Here is a 19,501-nt window from a genome sequence, read left to right as displayed (position 1 = left end):
CTTCTCAGCATGGCCATCCTGAGCAGTTGGGGGCAGTGGGTAATTATTTGCTGTCGATTCCCAGGTCCCATGATGTACTTTTCACACAGCAATACAAACCTATAGCATTTCATTCATGTTTTTGTCAACAAAATCCATCAACGGATTGCAATACAAACTAAAGTGTCCGGTATATTGCTCAAACAAGATTTTAACATCTTTGAATGCACTATATATACACAATGTTTGAATTTTCCACACAAGGGCTGCACATTAAAGACATAATGCAGGACAGTCCATGGTGTGCTTTACTGGTGTTTTGTCTAACTCAAGACTGTTGAAGGCTTAGAAGGCTTAGATGACCTAATAACTCTTTAACTCCACTTAACCCTTTTAGCTCCTCATAGGAGAGGATTACTTACGCCATCATGGACAGCAGGAATACTTAAAGCAACTAATAAGTGCTCTCAAAAGTACATTCAAAATTATTCACTCCAAAAAACTGAACTAAAACCGTTTAAAAAATATATAATTTGGAAACTGCATCCCTGAACCGAGTGATGTGAGAGGTCTGTATGAACATGACAGACATAAATCAGTCAGATGTACCTGATAAATAAAACACGTGTTTATTTACACAAATATTTCCAAATACTAGTCTTCTACATAGGGACATACAAATATATACAGTGATGTAGGGACTCAAACCGCTCCATTCTCAGGTCAATGTACACATGTTCGGATTTATTTGCATTTACAGGTTTTGAAATGAGAAAAAAAATGCTTATGTACAGCAGGGTCTAAAACGTACAGATCTGGCACTAAAACACTGGGAACACTTCAAGTGCTATTCAACTCCAATAACTCTCTTTACATGTCGATGAAAGCCAGTAAACGCTCTGACTCCTGTCACTACATAACACAGGTGACCTTTCCTCAACACTAACAGCACTTCAGTCACCTGCAGAGGATTATTGGATCATGTTGTCATCCTATTTACTAGAACCCATATTTCAGTGTCTCCATGAGGAGCTCCCACACAACTAGGTTTGGTCAGTCTCTCCTTCCAACCAACTGAGTAAACTTTGGTTATGTCTTGAAGTAATTCAAGAAAAGCCACTTGAAGTAATTCAAGGAACTGGAAAGCAGCACATTTGAGAACCTGAATGAACCTTACCTGGCTCCTTAAAGACCCTAGTACAAAACTAGAGCCGATCAAACCACTTGATGGTGATAAACCTTAACCAGCTATACAAAACTAATTATTAACGGATGACTTGACGGAGAGTCGCATATCAAAAGAAGACTTGTGATCTGGTTTGGTAAGAAAGGCAAGACAAAACTACTCAGGCAGATAAAGTGTCATTGTGTTCACAAACACCTAGAGCACTGAACAGCACCAAAAACGTCCAAAATGCTGTGACCTGGAGGGCGGTACACTCATCGGGAGAGGATTACAGCGCATCAGGTCTTGTTCTGTTGCTGACGCTGCAGCAGTAAACTATACAGGATGATCCTTTTGGTCCTGATAGCCAACACGTCTTTGCCTTCTGATGCCGTACTTATTGACCACTTCCTTCACAAGCCAAACTAAATCACACAGGAGTCAGCTGTGGATGACAGCGCTCTCAGACTCAGCACACTACGGCTTGTGGGAAAATCAAAGGAATACCTGTATATTTCAATTACACAGAACATTCATTTCAGATGTCAGGGTAACAAGTTCAGGAGAGGAACGGAAAAACATCGTTCTTTTCTGAGGCGACGGCGTCCTGCAGCTGGGAGGTTGGTGAGCGGGGTCACAGAGTCAGGTTGGATGTGGGGGGGTGGGGCTGGCCGAGTGGCACCTGTCGGGTTCCCCCCCCCAGCCGTGGTGGTGGAGGACTTGGGAGAGCCGAAGGGGGGATTGTTTAGGGTGAGATGTCACTGCGGGGCCGCGGCGGGCACCGGGGGGCTCAGGACGGTGGTGGCAGCAGAGAGGACCGGGGAGCCGGTGAGGGGGCCCAGGGCAGTGGAGACTGGCAAGGCAGAGATACCTGAGGGAAGAGAGGGGGGCCACGAGGGGGGTTAGATACTTAATACTGTGTGTTCCGTCACATGGGCAGAGAGGGTGGGTTGGACTACCCTATCAAAAGAAAATGAACCAAAACCCACACTTGGGATGAGCAGGTGCCACATGTGGCACAGAGTGGGTTTGTACGGGACAATGAGGGACATGTTACTGCGATGATGTATTTTAGATTTCAATATGATGTCCATCTAGTTCTTAAAAATAAAAATGTCTATTTAAACTATTAGCCTATAAATATGAATGACAACGCTTTACTACAGCTGATTTGTTTGCACAAACTATGTAACTTTATACGCATCTCTCACCACCACAAACTCTCAGAACAACTCCTAATCTGTTTCAGAAACTGCAGCTGGGCCCCTATTCAGGCATCTATTACTAATGTGTTTGCTAATACTAATGAAACATTCTAATCACATCTTTAACCTGTTAAGCCTTGAGCCTGTTTTTCAGGTCTCAGGCTCGAAAATGACATTCCCAGAACAAATGACTATATCTTCACTTCTAAAAGGGGTAAATTAATCATCTTTTTTCTCAAAGCAATGAGTTGGATGTAGAAAAGTCAGAATCAATATAGATGTTTTTATTTTAAAGTCAATTCAGATTGAACATAGTCAAAAATATATAAATTATAGTTTCCGTCCAAAAAAACAACATGACTTATAGTGAAAACCACCCTTGAATGATGGGATGGTAGACTAAAAGCTTTAGGAATCCAAACTATAATATATAATAAGTACCCTGTGTCAAGATTGATGCAAAACAAGTGACATTTGACCTTTTTAGAGAGGTTTAGCAAAGAAAAAACACTTCTGGGGTCATTTGGGTGGATTTGACCTATCTCTGGAACCCATCGGTCGATTTTGATGATTGACACCTCTTTTGAACCGTTAGAGCCAATAGAATCGAGGGGAAGTTCCTAAATCCATCTAAACATTACCATTGATGAGTGAGAGTGATGCGTACACAGTTTGCCCAAAACCGGAAGCTGCTCATAGCTCTCATAGCAGCTAATATGAAATCTCAGTTTTTGACAAAAATGGAATGATGGATTATCAGTAATCATTTCAAAGTGACACAGACACATTGGATTAACCTTCAGCAGCGTTTCTATCGTTTTAATGCCATTGAACACAACTTTTGATCAGAAAACAGCAAAGGTAAGACGTATTTGCCGTTTTGGCTCCGTAAAGCTACGTTGTGTGTTGTCTGGGTTTGCCTGAGCTGCCGCGAGTTTTGGTCGAACAGTGATGATACTTATACCTCTAGAATCTGTGGAATATCAACTTTAATCTGATATCTTGTTTGTGCAGATCCGATAAGTAACAAAGTATTTCTACCGTGAGTGCGTTAGCATTTTCTCGCTGTTTTGTTTCGTATCGTCAGTTAGCTGAGTTTCTTCCCGTTAGGTGGGTATGACACATTCATAGTTTATTAAATGTTAAGAAGCCCTCAGACGCTGTTTCTTGCCAGATGTTGCGTCATGCCCCCGCCAGTGGGGGCATGGGGCTTAACAGGTTAAAAAGTATTTGTAGTTTTGCTCCAATAACAAACACTTGCTATACTTTTGTTAAACTCTTATCCAAGATCTCAGTAAGTTGGTAGAGGTAAGTATTGACATATTGTTTACAACATGAGGAACAATCTTATTTCAGCAATAGAAACACATTTTGGTTGGTGTGTGTGTGTGTGTGTGTGTGTGTGTGTGTGTGCTCACCAGTGATCATGCTGGATGAGCTAACAGCTGTGTTCCCACTGGCCAGGTTGGCTGACGCGGCCCCACGAGACTGATCCTTCACAATGGGGACTGCAGGAACAACAGAAATAAAGAAATCACTTATTTTGTCATTACTGTTACGGATTGTTTTTTCATTTTTATGAACACCCACAGAAGTAGGGGTGGTCCATGGCCTCTCGGGCCGTCAGCCGGGCCTGGTGGTCGTAGCGCAGCAGCTTGTCCAGGAAGTCCAGAGCCTCGGGGCTGACCAGGTGCTGGTTTTCACTGTGGACAAAACGCTCCCATCGCTTACGAGAATGCCTGAAGGAAAAAGCAGGGATGAACCCAACTGTTACTTTATCATTTGGACTTGCTCAAAATGTGTAAATATGGAGTTAACATAGGGGTTGATGGAAAGAAAGCAATAGGTTGTCCAAGACACCGTCCTGAGTCAGCAGTAACAGCCCTTACCTCCCCAGAATGTCGTTGAAGCGCGGTTCCAGCTCAATGTTGTACTTGTCGATGTAGTCGTACAGGTCTTCAGTCCCCAGAACCTTGGCTATTCTCACCAACTACAGGAGCCCAAACAAGGATACATCAGTCTGTCAGCTCTGTATGAGACTGTGTAACCCTCAAGCACACTAATCTACATTGACCCCAGTCGGTGACTGAAAATATTGAGTTCATGGAAAAATTGCACGGTTCATATATTGCTGTTGCCGTCTATTAAATACATTTGTTTGTGGCTTTACAGAAATGGGAGAATTGCTCTGCGTGCATTCATGGGGGGGGGGGTCACACACAGACAGAAGTGCTCCTTCCAGTTTAAATTTACTAGATTAAGAGGTTTCATTTCATTGAACAAGTTAAACTGAAAAATATTAAGTAAGTGAGCCACAAGTAAAGAAGATAAAAAAAGTGCATACAGCGGCATGTACACCGGAATGAAAGCAAGAGGTTTCACAGCTGAGCACTATGGCCCAGCGGTTAGCGGGTACAGATTTTTGTTTGTTTTCTTAAATCAAATGTTGCCCCATCAGCCAACCCCGCTTTGTGTTTACCTGGTCGTAGTTGTCATGGCCATGGAAGAAGGGCTCCTTCCTGAAGATCATGCTAGCCAACATACAACCCAAGCTCCACATATCAAGACTGTAGTCATACATCTGAAACACACAGAACATGTATGATACCTCTGAAACACACAGAACATGTATGATACCTCTGAAACACACAGAACATGTATGATACCTCTGAAACACACAGAACATGTATGATACCTCTGAAACACACAGAACATGTATGATACCTCTGAAACACACACACACACACACACACAGTAACCCCCGTATTCCTCCGGGTCCGTCTGCGCCGCGTTACGGCCGCGCCATGCACAGCGATCGTGGCCACTCTAGTCAATGCGTGTGTTTCCAACAGACGCACCCCGTTGCGGCTCAGAAGCACCTCGGCACTGGGCACCGCTAAAAATAGGCGGCTCGTCTATTTTTGACGCGAGGCGTTGCATAGCGCTGGGCAGGAAGTGGATCCATTCAATCCCCAAAATAAACTAATTTTGCAGACCCGTAGTCTTTCAAGTAGGAGAATAAATGCCAGCGTTCTCCTCCGGTTTACAGGCACTGTGTAAATTATATAAATAATTATGATGATGAATGCATTTTTTTACCATTAAAATACAGCAACACATCTTTGATTCATGTCGTTTATAACTGGAATATTACAATTATTATTAACTTTGTCTGTACTAGGGATGCTCCGATCGATCGGCCGCCGATCGATATCGGCCGATACTCACTCTCTGCCAATCGATCGGTGCTCTCTAAAAAGGCCAATCGCGAGAGCTGATCGCATGATGTAAAATACATGACACTTTTCTCTGTGCGCGGCAAAACAAGCTCGCCAAAATGGCTTCACTAGTCTGGCAGTATTTTAAGGTGTCCGAAAAAGACAATAAAATAGCGGTATGCAACGTGTGTGTGAAGCAGATCCTGCAGCTCCACCCGCTGTGACGGACCGGTGAGCGGAGCAGAACACACATTAAGAGTTAGACCTAACACACTTAGCTATTTTATCTACCTCTGGAACAAGCTAAACTAGTTATAAATACGTTTATTCTTCACTGTCGGGTCACTCATTACTGGATCAGTGAGCTGCATGAGATACTGACAGGCTGTCAGGAGAGAGAGAGAGAGGGGGAGAGAGAGGGAGAGAGGAAAAGAGAGCACTTCCGCTCATTTCTCCCATGTTATTATCCAAAGTTAATGTAAACTTGAATAATGTACATCATTTGAATGTAATAATTATGTTGGTTGTTGTTTGTGGAAGCGCCAGTGAATGAGCCCCATTAACTGAGTTTTAAACATCACTTTAAATGGAAGATCCCCATAGGCCCCGCCCACTCGATCGGATCGGTGATCGGCCGATACTGATTCCGGCGATTGCCCCCAAAATTGGCGATCGGAGCATCCCTAGTCTGTACAAATGAACCTGTCCAGGAAATATGCCCAAATCAACCAAAACTGCGAGCCGCCACGCAAGACGCTCCGCTTCTGAAACGCGCCCGGTGGGGTTTGACGCTGTAGGAGGTCGGAACAAAACCGCGTCGCAGCCGGACCCGGTACGTGTGTGTGTAGATATAAAATATCAAAAAATTCAAGGTCAGTAGGTTTGGAGAAAAATACTGAAAAGTGAAGAGCAGTGTCTCAGATTACATGTGTAACAGATCATTAAGACACCGCTTGGATACCTACGGATGTAAATGATATGTAATGTAACCATGTCAGCTCAAACTAAAGTGTGCCCGCCCCCCCTGTACCTGATAGTCCACCAGGAGCTCGGGGCCTTTAAAGTAGCGGGAGGCCACTCGGACGTTGTACTCCTGTCCTGGGTGGTAAAACTCGGCCAGCCCCCAGTCGATAAGGCGCAACTACAGACAGATATGAAGCAGTTAGTTGTTGTCCAACACAAGATACAAAAAAATGGACATTTACTTATTTCTCATGCATTACTTAAATAATGAGTGCAACTAGTCAATGGGGGGGAAAAAGAAAACATAATAGACAAAAAGCTTCAGGACAGCAATAATCATCATCTTTTAGAGCAGTGCAGAGATTACACATTTTGTATACCCAGAAATTAGCATCACATGGGCTCCCTCAATTAAAAGTAGGGCTGTGCAATTAAATCGTATTTTTAATCGCAATTACGATTTTGGCCTGCCACAATTACGAAAACAACATAATCGGAAAAAACAATTATTTAGCTTTGCTAGGTTGTGACAGTGCACTGCAACATATTTGATCTAATTAATTTTAGTCTAATTTATTTGTATTTATCATATTTCTATATTTTTAGTAGCTTGTGGAAGTGCGCTCCAAAATATTTGTTGATCTTGTTTATTGGTATTTATTATTTTGATATTATTTATTTAAATGTATAATTTATTTTATTTATTTTTGTATTGGTTTTTCAGTTTAATTATACGCTCAGGGAAATCAACAGTTAAAAAGATACTGTTCAAATTATTATTTGTTTTAAAGTTCAATAAATTGATTTTTTCAAAGTCAATGAATAATCGTATTTAATAATCGTGATATCAATTATTGACCCAAATAATCGTGATTATGATTTTTCCCATAATCGCACAGCCCTAATTAAAAGGCAATGGGACTTTTGGGTTGGATTGAGGCAGAAAATGAGATCTGTTGCCAGAAGCGTTTATGATATTCTCCATTCAGCACTTAAATGATTTTTGAAGTGCAAATCCAATCACCAAAAGTAAAAACATTAGGCCATCAACACACAATATCACATGACTTCACAGCCACCTATAAGCTAAAGGTGTTCAGCGTGACGACATTAAGTCACTTATTAGCAACCGCTGTTTTATGACACATAGCAGCTTTAGACAGTGTTCATTTCGTTGACTAAAACTATGACGAAATATGTTCGTCAACGACCTTATTTTCCATGACGAAAACGAGATGATGACGAGACGGCAATAACTGTAACGAAATCAACATGCAATATCGTTGACGAAAAGTGACGAGACGAAAATGTAGTTTACTAAATAAAAACTATGCCAAAATCTCTCTTTACTTTCGTTGACGAAAAATGAGGAGACGAAATATTATCAAAGATAACGTTACATCTCTGATAGTCAGTTTTTCTCCCAGCAGTTCAATTTCCGGTGCTGCGGCTGGGCAGCAGCTGTGTGTCTGTGCTGCGCGCGGCGGTACATTTGAATTACACCGGGCAGCGGCACACTGTGAACTGTCAGGAAGACTCGGGTCTAACTCATGGTCTAACTAACCTTATTTAACAGAAAATAAAATGGCAACAACAGGGCTTGGGAGCAGTGGTCGCACTCGCGTTAACCGAATACCACCCCCCCCCCCGTCAGCGCGAGTGAGTGATACATTGTGCACTCAACGGGTAATAATGGATTATGACGTAAATGTTACGATCCTGTCCGTCAAAATGACAGACAACGAAAAAGTGATGTGATATTTGGGCCCATTTTCGCTACAATGAGGCGGAGAAAAAAAGCGAATGCATTGTTTTATCAGAAGGGAAGCAATGTGGCCATAATACAGCTGGTAAAAACACCACAAACCTGACCAGATACTCTCTGCAAAGCTGCATTCTTAATCATTCAACCTGTGTTTTTCATCAAATAAGGACAAGATATAATCTTATTGTGAAATAAGTTTGACTAAAATGACAAATTATTGGTTTTGGCTAGACTAGTTTGACTGAAATGTTCTATATGACTAAAAAAAACTCAACAGTTTTCATGGACAAAAAGTAGACTAAAATAATTAGTTTTCTTTGACTAAAATAAGACTAAAATGCTCAGACTTTTAGTCGACTAGAACTTGACTAAATAAAAACAGGATGAAGGTGACTAAATATGACTAAAACGGAAATTTAACACAGGACTAAGACTAAAACTTAATAAAAAAATAGCTGAAGAAATTAACACTATTTAGACATTTAACAGTGTGGTAGGTTTTGGGTTTAAAACAAAACGTGATCATTTCAGCTTGTGTTAACCAAAGACCTAATTTCAGGCTTCTAACCAAAAACATGTTCAAAAAACTGTTCACTTTTAGACGAGGGAACCAGAAGTGTTAAAATGTTAAGTCAAGTCTAGGTTTTAGGACTCATTCCTGAATCACTCTTTTGCTAAGGTAAGCGAGACATTGTTTGACTTCATCACTTACCTTGCGGTGTTCATGATCAATCATCACGTTATGTGGCTTCACGTCTCTATGCATGATTCCCATGCTGTGGCAGTAGTCTAGGGCCTACAGACAAACAAACTGTTATTTGTTGGTCACAGGTTTCATTAGAAAAATTCCAAGAAGATGATGCCTACAAGACTAAACCCACAATCTTGATTGCCTTAACAATGGACTGTTTCTGCCAAAATACCCAAGCTTGTACAAACCCCCAGAATATCAATGACAAACAGTCTTGATTAAGGACTTAATGCTTCACATCCTCCGGACATTTAGAGGTTAAAGATAATGAGCACAAAGATGGCTGAAACATTACTCACCTTTAGGATCTCGTACATGTAGAACCGAATGTCATAGTCTGCCAGAGTCTGGTACAGTTGCTGGAGACCAAAACAATGTCATTAGTAATGTCTTACAATAAACACACAGCACACGTTCATGAGACAGTCATACATGACTCACAGGCAGCTGTGGAAGTGTACCAGTTATTGAGGATAGAACCAGAAGATGGTGGACTTTCTGGCACCGAAGACATAGAACTGGACTTTCATATTCCTCCATCACAAACACACACGTGTACAGAAAAACAACGAGCATGCCAAGAAAGGAGGTGTCCACATTTGTTTAGCTCTTACCTTGAAGTCTGTGTTGTTAACATGCTCGAATACCAAGGCGGGCGTCCGGGACTGAAATAAACATTTAAATATCAATATTTGTCTTTTTAATGCGTTGCAGTCTTAGCCAACAATTTCTACAATTGGTTAAATATTTCTATTGGACATAAAACACTGTATTAGCTATTGTTCTAATGCAAACCTAAACTAACCAGGAAGCCACAATGTGAGCAACACTATGACCAAGTCTCCAAATGTACATTTATATTCTGTAGCTGTACACGAGTACGCAAGGAAACTTAGCCAGCATGTGGACGGTCAACATCCCACCACTGTCACTGGCCAATCCAAACAGATCTATTGTTGGGTTGATGCAAGTGCTTATGTAAGTGTTTAGTTTGTTCATTTAACACGCTAATATCATTAGTGACACTAGAATCAAAAATACAGTCTGTTGACCATAACCACATGTGTTGCTTAAAGTATGAACTAGAGCTGCGATCAACCAATCCACTTTCACTATCTATTGATGGTTTTATTTTCTATTAAATCAGCCTCTTAAGTTGCCAGAGTCCACGTGATGTTCCCAAACTGCTTTGTCTGTCTAAGCAGCAGATTACATTACATTACATTTAGCTGAGGCTTGTATCCAAAGCGACTTACAATAAGTGCATTCGACCAAGAAGATACAAACTTGAAGAAAACAGAATCATATAAGTACATTAGGTTTCATAGAGCCAAAACATTTCAAGTGCTACTCAACTGGCTTTAGATAAGCCAGTCCTTAGTTAGTATACGAGTGCTTAAGTTTACATTGAAAAGGTAAATACAAATAAAGAATTATTTTCCAGTAATGATAACAAAAAGGGGTACCAGGTGAAGGAAGAACTATCAGGACAGTCAGTTAATCAACATGTTTTAGCACTATTTTAAAAATTGTCTGAGAAAGGTTGCTTCCTCAACTGTGGATTAGGGTGGTCCTTCAAATTGAAAGTCAGAAAGTCTAAGCTCCAACCCCCAGAAATCATTATATTAGTCAAGAAAACTCTCCTGGTGAATTTTTTCCTCAATCTGACAACATTTACCCCTCCCTCATCGACCTGGAAGTTTAGCCTCAGTTGCAGCACCGTGCTGCTGGTGTGGCAGCCCAGGTCGATGAGGGAGGGGTAAATGTTGTCAGACTATGTCCTCCAACTATCTCAAACTAAACAGCAGGAAAACAGAGCTCATGGTTGTGGCACCCAAGGCGCTGCTCCAGAAGGTTGGTGACTTCATCCTCGAGGTTGACGGCTGCTCCATCTCCCCATCTCCTGAAGCCCACAACCTGGTTGTCATCCTCGACTCCACCCTTTCCTTCCACTCCCACGTCAAGTCTGTGACCAAATCGGCCTTTTTCCATCTAAGGAACATTGCCAGACTCCGACCGTCACTCTCGGAGTCGGTTGCCGAAACCCTAGTCCATGCATTTGTCACCTCCCGCTTGGACTACTACAATGGCAAGTGACTGTTTGGGGTCCCCAACAAAACCCTGGACAGGCTCCAGTATGTTCAAAACTGTGCTGCTAGGGTACTCACAAATACAAAGCCGTGGCAGCACATCACTCCCACCCTCATCCACCTCCACTGGTTGCCGGTCAAGTCCCGCATATCAATCAAAATCCTCCTCCTTACCTACAAGTCCCTCCATGCCCTTGCCCCCCAGTACCTATCGGACATCCTTCACCCACAAGCCCCACCCCGGAACCTGCGGTCTTCAGACTCTGGCCTGCTTACCACCCCCCGCACCAAACTGCGAACCTTCGGGGACAGAGCCTTCAGTGTGGCAGCCCCCACCCTCTGGAACGCTCTCCCTGCGGAGATCCGCAACATCCCCACGCTTGACGCCTTCAAAAGGGCCATCAAGTCCCATCTGTTTGCCAAGTCCTATGGCCCCTAATCTATTTGTTGTTTTGTCTGTCTGACTGGTTGTCTGACTGCCTTTTGTTTTGTTATGTTTGTTTTGCCCTGTTCTTCTTTGTAAAATGACCTTGGTCCTCATGAAAGGCGCTATATAAATCCAAGCTATTATTATTATTATTATTATTATTATTATTGAGGAAAAAAATTCACCAGCAGAGTTTTCTTGTCTAATGGAATAGGGGTTGGAGCTTAGACTTTTCGACTTTCAATTTTAAGGACCACCCTACTGAGGCTAAACTTCAAGGTTGATGAGGGAGGGGTAAATGCTGTTGGAATTTGAATAAAATTCACCAGGAGAGTTTTCTTGACTATCATAACGAATTCCGGTGGTTGGAGCTTCAAATAAATGAATTTGAAAATGTACATGGCACTAAGGACCACCCTACTGTGGATACGTTGTCATAATCTGGAAATCAGTCGTTTGACTTTACAATTAAATCCCAGAATTAATTTAGAAAAAAGGCATAAGGCGCGTTCACACCGCAGTACTTTTCCCACTTTAGTTCCGATATAGTTCTGAAATGTCACGTTCACACCAAAAAGAGCCGGAACTAAAATGAGTTCATCAGAACCTTTTTACCCCCTTTTCAGTCCCTGCTAGAGAGCAGGTACTTTGGTGGGATAAAAAGGTTCCTATGTCTGATTGGCTGGGCGGAATGCAAACCACGCCCCGTAAAACTCCCAAAAGGTTTTGTGAAGCCGCCATTTTATTATCCTCGCATTAGCATTATTAGCATTAGCATTAGCCCAGCGCACAAACGCAGAGAGACTAACTTATGGCAACACAAAAGAAAACATGGGAGCGGTAGAGATGAGGAGGTGTCGGCGTTCTGGCGATTTACTCGGAAGGCTTCAGTAGAAGCTGCTGGGAGTCCCAGCAGCTTCTACTGAAGCCAGTCCCTAACTCCGGGGACTTCCGGCCGGGGACTTCGGGTGGCAGTATACGCCGTGAAGTTGTTTGCGGCCTGCCAGTAAACCCAAAGCAGAAGAAGAAGAAGTGACGTCATCGGCTTTATTTGCCTAATCCTCCCCCAGGGACTTATTCCGGTGTGAACGCGATCTGTACTTAGTTCATCAGAACTAAAGAGTTCTGATGAACTAAGTTCTCATTAACCTTTGTGGAAAAAGTACTGCGGTGTGAATGCGCCTATTGTCTTCAACAAGTTCAACTTCATATCCTCACCAGGCCAGTCCCAAAGATTACAAGAACATTTATACATTACAGTAATAAACAAAATGAAGCTGAAACAAGAAAATGTAATGCCTGTTTTATCAAATTAGTAAATTGCTTTTCTGTTAATTGAGTTATTGTGTCGACTCTGGGCACAATGAATTGAGGGAGATAAATAGTATCCTTGTAAAGAATACAATATGCTATGGGGCACAGGTGTTCTTTTCCTATTTCCACCTCTGCATTTCTCCTTATCTTTATTTCAATAATCCATTCAAACGTCGGTCATCAGTAAAGGATGAGGATGTTATCATCCCCTGGGGTCTGACCGTTGTTTTTGAAATGCGACAGTTGTTTTTTATCTGTCATCTATCTAATTTGACTAATCCTTGCGCTACATGAAACGCAAACTGTAAAGCACAAAAGGCACTTTTAGTTCCTACATTATTTGACTTCCCCTGCTTTGTTCCTGGGACTTGTTAACTATAAAAGGAATAATAAACCTTTGAGCATCCTCAAACTTTGAAAGAAATCCGTTGTCCCTCTAAAGGTGACATGCTTTGCTTAATCAACATAAGGCTAATATATGATAATTGTAATGTATGTGATGATCAAACCATCATTGGTTGTGCTGAGGTTAATAGATTTTGATGGCGTTTCATAGGTGTTTTAGGTTAAAGTGAATACAATAGTCTCATTTTTGCAGTGTGAAAGACCTGTGAACTCCTGCATCTTATATAGCAATATACTAACAGTCCATTATTTGGGGAGTCGTGACACAACATAGGAATATAAGGGTGTTAAACTGCTTAGACATTCTAGCTTACAGCCAGAGCTGGCTCAGTACTTACAGACACATACTTCCCAAGCAAAAGGGTTAACCTTGCACAGGTGGCGGGCTCGTCTCGCTATTGGTACAGTGACGATATTTCAGAACCCCCAACATACACAACATAAGTTTGTTGAAAACAAACATATCAATTAAATATGGCCTTTGCTGCAGTTATGACCAAAGTGTGAAGTGTTACTTACTACAGGGTCTTTCACAATATCGATGAGGGAGATGATGTTAGGACCTCCACGTAGGTTCTCCAAAATCTTGATCTCACGCTTGATTTTCTTTTTCTTCACAGGCTAAAAGGGAAAAGGGGAGGCAGAGTTAGGCAGATTGAATTAAAGCATGTGATCATAAATCAGAGCTTCTTTCTGTAAGGATTTACCTTGAGTATCTTCACCACAACCTTCTCATTGTTGGTGATGTTGATTGCTTCAAAGACTTCGCTGTACTTGCCACGTCCGAGCTTACGCACCAATTGAAAGTCATCCTGATTCCTGTGAAGGAAAAAAAAAAAAAAAAACATTAGCTGGATTGAAGAGTTGTCGAGCCGCATACTGCAAAAGTTGTTTAATGTCTGCAAGGTGATTACCCCCATTCCACCACATGGGACTCATAGTCCCAGTACTCCCTTGGCCGGTGAGTGTTGACCTCAGTGTACACTCGGGCCCGGCTCGGCACGGGTCCTGACATGTCCGACAGCTTGGCAGAGATGGTCAGGGACTCTCACTGCAGCGGAAGACTGTTGGAGTACAGGGAGGATGGGTGGGAGGAAGAGGAGGGAAAGTAGGGGGTGAAGGGGTTGATCCCTACAGGGCAAAGGGTTTGGGGGGGGGCTTTGCCTGAGGACGGGGGAAGGGGCCACCAGGGGCACGGTGGGATAGCTGAAAACGAGGGTGAGAGAGGAAATGATGGATTAGAACATTTGAATGTTTCTATTTTACTGATAGAGGTGTCAGCAGTTTCTCAACAGAGAATCCACAAATAATAACACCAGTGCATGACGGCCATAAACACACAAACAATAAATCATTTTACTTGTCATCTGATTTTCTCTGCCCCTTTATTGGCGAAACAATTTGGTGACAGCAAGGAAAACACTGAGCTGGCTGATGATAGACTAGCTCAAGCTGATTGGAAGAGATAAACTAAAGTGGCAAAGTGACTTAGAGACAGTCAATGATTACTTTAGATCAGGGGTCGGCAACCATAGGCACGCGTGCCACCATTGGCACGCGGTACCGTAACCAGTGGCACACTAGGAATAAGTGGAATAAGTGTGCAAAATATTTAAATTGTATTTTCGGATCCTGAACGAGACCGCCGCCAGAGCTCGTCTCCCCGTTAACTGCAGAAGGAAGCCATGCACGCAGCGCAGCGCAGCGCAGCGCAGCGCAGCGCAGCGCAGCGCAGCGCAGCGCAGCGCAGAAGGAAACAACAAATTAAAGCAATCTAGACCGCAACAGAATTAAACAAGCGACTGCCTGTTTTTCCTGGCCAAGGACAGGTTCCCTGAACACAACACGAGCATAACGTGTCATCACGTGGTGTAGTGCTGCCGGAACGCACCGGAAAAGGACTGCAAAAATTGCAGTACCCATAAGCCATACACATGCCGCAGTTTTTGCGTGGCTGTGTCTTTAGTTGAAAGCCCAGTGGCGATCTGTTCATCTGTCATACTGATCAGACAGTCAATAACGCCATCGAAAACAATATGCTACATTACAGTACAACTACTTCTGGGTCTTTGTGTGTCACTCAAGCTCGGCTGTGGCTCTGTGTGTGTATGTGTGTGTGTGTGTGTGTGTGTGTATTACAAGCGTATTTTGTGAGAGCGAGCGAGAGAGAAAGAGAGCGGTACCGGGGATTATTGCATCTGGTTAGCTAGCTATGCTAACGAATATAAGGAGCTTTTTCTACAACCAGGTGGAAGAGAGCTCTCTCCTGTCAGACTGAGAGGTTCTGTGAGGTAAAGGCACACCTTTATATGATCATTATAGATTTTGTCAATCAAAATCAAGTATTATCTGGATAGCGAAATGCAGAATGTTTCATATTTGGGATGTGGTTGATGAGTCACATGACCACAGTCAGGTCAGAGGGCATTGTTTCATCCCTCCAATTATATTAAGTTATTATTTAAATTTAAGTGATCATAGGCCTACCTCTCTTGAAATCCAAATGTAAAATAATAACTCAGAAAATGATATGTATTCGTGTTTTTACACAGGTAGGCCTACTATTTTCATCCAAAACAAAAGAGCCTACTTAGTAGGCCTGTTTATAATATTGAGTTAATCATAGGGTGTTGACGTTTTTAGTCTGGTTCTTGTTATTATGTGTGAACACTTTATTTGTTCTATAAAATGTTCTATTCAATTAAATACACATTTGAAAACCAATTTATGGTGTATTTATTGTTTTTAGTTTAAAGGTAGGGTAGGTAAGTTTGAGAAACCGGCTCGAGATACACTTTTTGTTATATTCCATGGAATGCTCTTAACATCCCGATAGCAATGAATATCTTAAGTGCTTTGACAAAAAATCCATAAAAAAAATGTAATCTGTGGAAGCCGTAATACTGTATAAAGTACGACCAATCATTTTAGCCGGCCCGTCTAAAATAACTGGATGGCCTACCTGCCTGTCAGCCTTCCATCTGTGCACAAACTTATCTCGTGCCCTCATTGGTCATGTGCGCGTTCGTGTGTGTTGGAGGAGGGGCTCTGTAAGGAAGTGGCAGATTTTCTCCGGTTCTGTATTTTCAAATTCTAGCGATCTCGAGCCGGTTTCTCAAACTTACCTACCCCACCTTTAAGCTCTGAAGTGGTTTTTAAATCTAAGAAAAGTTGGTGTGCCTTGGGGTCGAGAAATATTTTCAGGGGTGCCTTGGTAAAAAAAGAAGAAGTTGGGAACCACTGCCTTAGGGGGCTCCGTAGTATCCTGAGTTGATGTTCATGAGAAAGGTAGAAGGAGCATCAGTCCAACAGGCGGATGGTTGCAGCATACAGGCATTGTGCCAGGCGTTTGCTGTGAGGAGGAACTGGGCCTGAGGCTAGCCTTCACCTGGGTCATGCGCCTGGGTTGTGTCTTGAGCTGGACAATATACCGATATTGAATCGGTATTGTGATTAGATATCATGTCAGATTTTGGATCCAATTTGCGCAATGTGTATCGTCCTATAGGTCGATTGCGTAGTAGCTACTATAACGTTACACATTTACAGTCAACTCAAACCCTACCGTTAGCTAGTTGTGTTTAGCAGTTTTTTATATTTAATCTATTGTCTTCTAATACAGCATTGGCTCATGTAGGTATTTTGCTAATGAATACGCCGGTAAAAGACAGATTTATGGCAGAGATGTATTTTTTCCTCAAGTGACAAACGAGAAGGTTTTACCCGTGATAGGTTAAGGTAATAAAGGAGTAGAATATACTGAATCATATTAAATAACTGCTTTAAAGACAAGCTCATGTTACCTGAATGAATTCCTTTTCCGGATTCAATCCTCATTCGGCATTCATCTAATCATGCGAGCGTTAGAGAAACCATCGCTAGATTCAATTAAATCTTAGCTTTTACAAAAGCTCCCTCGGTCGTCTTGCATCGAGTGTCACGATGCTGAATGATTAATTTAGCCTTATTCAAACAGTTTGGCTAAGGTTAAATCAAACGTAATCGTTTCAGTTATTGATTCGGAATTATGCGACAGCCACAACGTTAACGTTATGTCGACATTCGAACAACAACTGTAACGGTACATTCATACCTAACGTTGGGTGTGTGCCAATGTTTGCATACAGTGGTGAAACTATATTTATTTGACAGTGAATAACGTTACAGCAGGGCTACAACCGGCTGTGTTAGCTTTGCTGTGAGCAGAAGGTGTTGGCAACTTGTCGGCTCTAGGCGGGCCCGAGCTGCTAGCCGCTAACATTAGCATGGCTAACGTGCTCCCCTGCTAGCTTCCAGAGAGAACTGGAGTCTGCATTATCTACAGTAGAGGAACATGGAGTGGATATTTACCCCCTTGATCAATTCGACGACTGAAAGGCTTCCCAGTTAGCTGATGTTGTTTAAGCCAAAGGTCCTCGCCTCCCTCCGACTCCGGTGTGTCTGCAAGTGTGAGATTTCTGCTGTATCAGAGACAATATGGCTGACTGCCGCCGCCACCTACGTCCTCGAGTAATGCAACGGAGGCCGTGGAGGGACAAGCTACAGGAGGAGTAACTGTCAAAACAGTAGCAACTGTCATGTTTATTTTCAGAAACTCCCAACACACTTTTTAGGTCAAAGGTTGGAATATTCTTTAATAACCAGGTTAATCACAAACTGTTTCACATCCAAAGATCAGCCCAAAGGCCCAAAAATAATCATTTAACAATTAGATAGATAGATAGATACTGTAGATAGATAGATACTGTATTCATCCCAAATTGGGATATTATTTTGTTACAGCAAATCAATGTCAATCAAGTCAAAGCAATGTGTTCAGGCATTCAAATATTTAAAAGGTGGAATACAGTAGAAAATACATAAATCCCATAGAACACAGAATATAAAATATTCTTGACAATTTAGAATGTTCTATAAAAGACCAATATACTACAGCAACATAAATGTAGATACACAGTATCCAATAATGTATTTATTGACTCTGTGAGATATATATAAGAGGTGTATGAGTATTCTACAAAGCCTACTCCGACGGCACATCAGCAGGGCAGACACCTCAACCAGATGTTAAATACAATAACTTTATTCAAGTGTAGTTTTTAATTCAGGTATTATAAAATGGCTATAATTCATACGTTGTAGGTTACATCCTATGTGGATGAAAATACACATCAAAACTAAATGTTAAAAGTCCCATGTCATGGCCATTTCTACTGATCATAATTCCATTGTTGAGGTATACTAGAATACATTTACATTGTGCAATTTTCCAAACTCACATTGGTTTCTCATACAGCATCTCTGTATAGTATGAGTTCTGTTCTGATGAGTCCACCACCGTTACAGCGGAACATCAGTGATTATGTGTTACAATGGCGTTAGCAACCAGAAAATGACACCAGCAATGACAAACAGCTGCTGGAGCGGACAGTGTGAGCTGGCTTACTGGTGTTGTTTCCTGGTTGCTGCGGGGGATCTGTGAGACAGCGAGACACAGCGAAACCCAGCCTGAACCCAGCCCGAGCACACACACACACACATGTGCAGCCTGGCTGTGAGTCTGCGTCTGTGCTCAGAACGAGCCCAGGCAGAGCCCCGCCGCGTCTCGCCGTCTTAGGCCTACATAACACACAAGGGGACGGTTAATAACCGGAAAAGCATGACATGGGACCTTTAACACTTTGACCTTGTGCATTCATTCGAAATCCAATGATATGGACAGAACTGTCCAAATATCTTTTGACTGCAGTGCATACGACATGGCAAGCACGATCCACCTCTGTCCTCTGCAGCCTGTGTTGGATCGGTTTGAAGGTAATTGTAGGGAACATGACACATGCAACTTATAAAGCTTTTATCAAATGATATACTTGTTACAGCCTGGCAAAAGGGATTGCTGCAACATTCATGGGTGAAAATATATTATGCATCTTCACTGATTATGTCTTTATAACTGTAAAAATAACATTGTATGCATTGTTTAAATGTGTTACTTAAAAATCTATATTTGTAAATGAAAGTAGGCTTTAAATAATTCTTACTTTGTCCAAGAGGGGGAGCCTCAACATTAAAAAGGACATGCATGTTATTTTTCACTCTGCTCATTTTCAAACCACCCTCTTTAAAGTTAAATGGAAACATGCATTCACAATACTAAAACACATAACACTTACAGTACAACACCGAACATACAGGGATAATGTTAGCACAATGTGGCTC

General features: G+C 42.0%; 1 protein-coding gene and 1 non-coding gene across 2 annotated transcripts; both read right to left on the bottom strand.

Annotated features, from left to right (window-relative positions):
* Nucleotides 1-585: 585 nt before the first annotated feature.
* On the bottom strand, nucleotides 586-17,811 carry LOC117493515 (casein kinase II subunit alpha). Its single transcript, XM_034144116.1, has 13 exons — nucleotides 17,633-17,811; nucleotides 14,197-14,488; nucleotides 13,990-14,101; nucleotides 13,802-13,903; nucleotides 9,661-9,711; nucleotides 9,346-9,405; nucleotides 9,008-9,091; nucleotides 6,598-6,708; nucleotides 4,829-4,930; nucleotides 4,239-4,339; nucleotides 3,940-4,088; nucleotides 3,768-3,857; nucleotides 586-2,015 (listed from the first exon to the last, which is right to left on the bottom strand). Exons 2-13 carry the CDS (start codon nucleotides 14,295-14,297, stop codon nucleotides 1,903-1,905), a joined length of 1,176 nt encoding a protein of 391 aa, XP_034000007.1. The 5' UTR covers nucleotides 14,298-14,488; nucleotides 17,633-17,811; the 3' UTR covers nucleotides 586-1,902.
* LOC117494112 lies at nucleotides 9,500-9,636 on the bottom strand. Its single transcript, XR_004557051.1, has one exon. It is a non-coding gene; the product is annotated as a small nucleolar RNA SNORA57 (small nucleolar RNA).
* Nucleotides 17,812-19,501: the final 1,690 nt, after the last annotated feature.

The sequence above is a fragment of the Trematomus bernacchii genome, unplaced genomic scaffold, assembly GCF_902827165.1.
Source record: "Trematomus bernacchii unplaced genomic scaffold, fTreBer1.1, whole genome shotgun sequence".
NCBI classification, from domain to species: domain Eukaryota; kingdom Metazoa; phylum Chordata; class Actinopteri; order Perciformes; family Nototheniidae; genus Trematomus; species Trematomus bernacchii.
The sequence above is the reverse complement of the archived record's forward strand: the minus strand, read 5'-3'. Positions and strand labels throughout refer to the sequence as shown.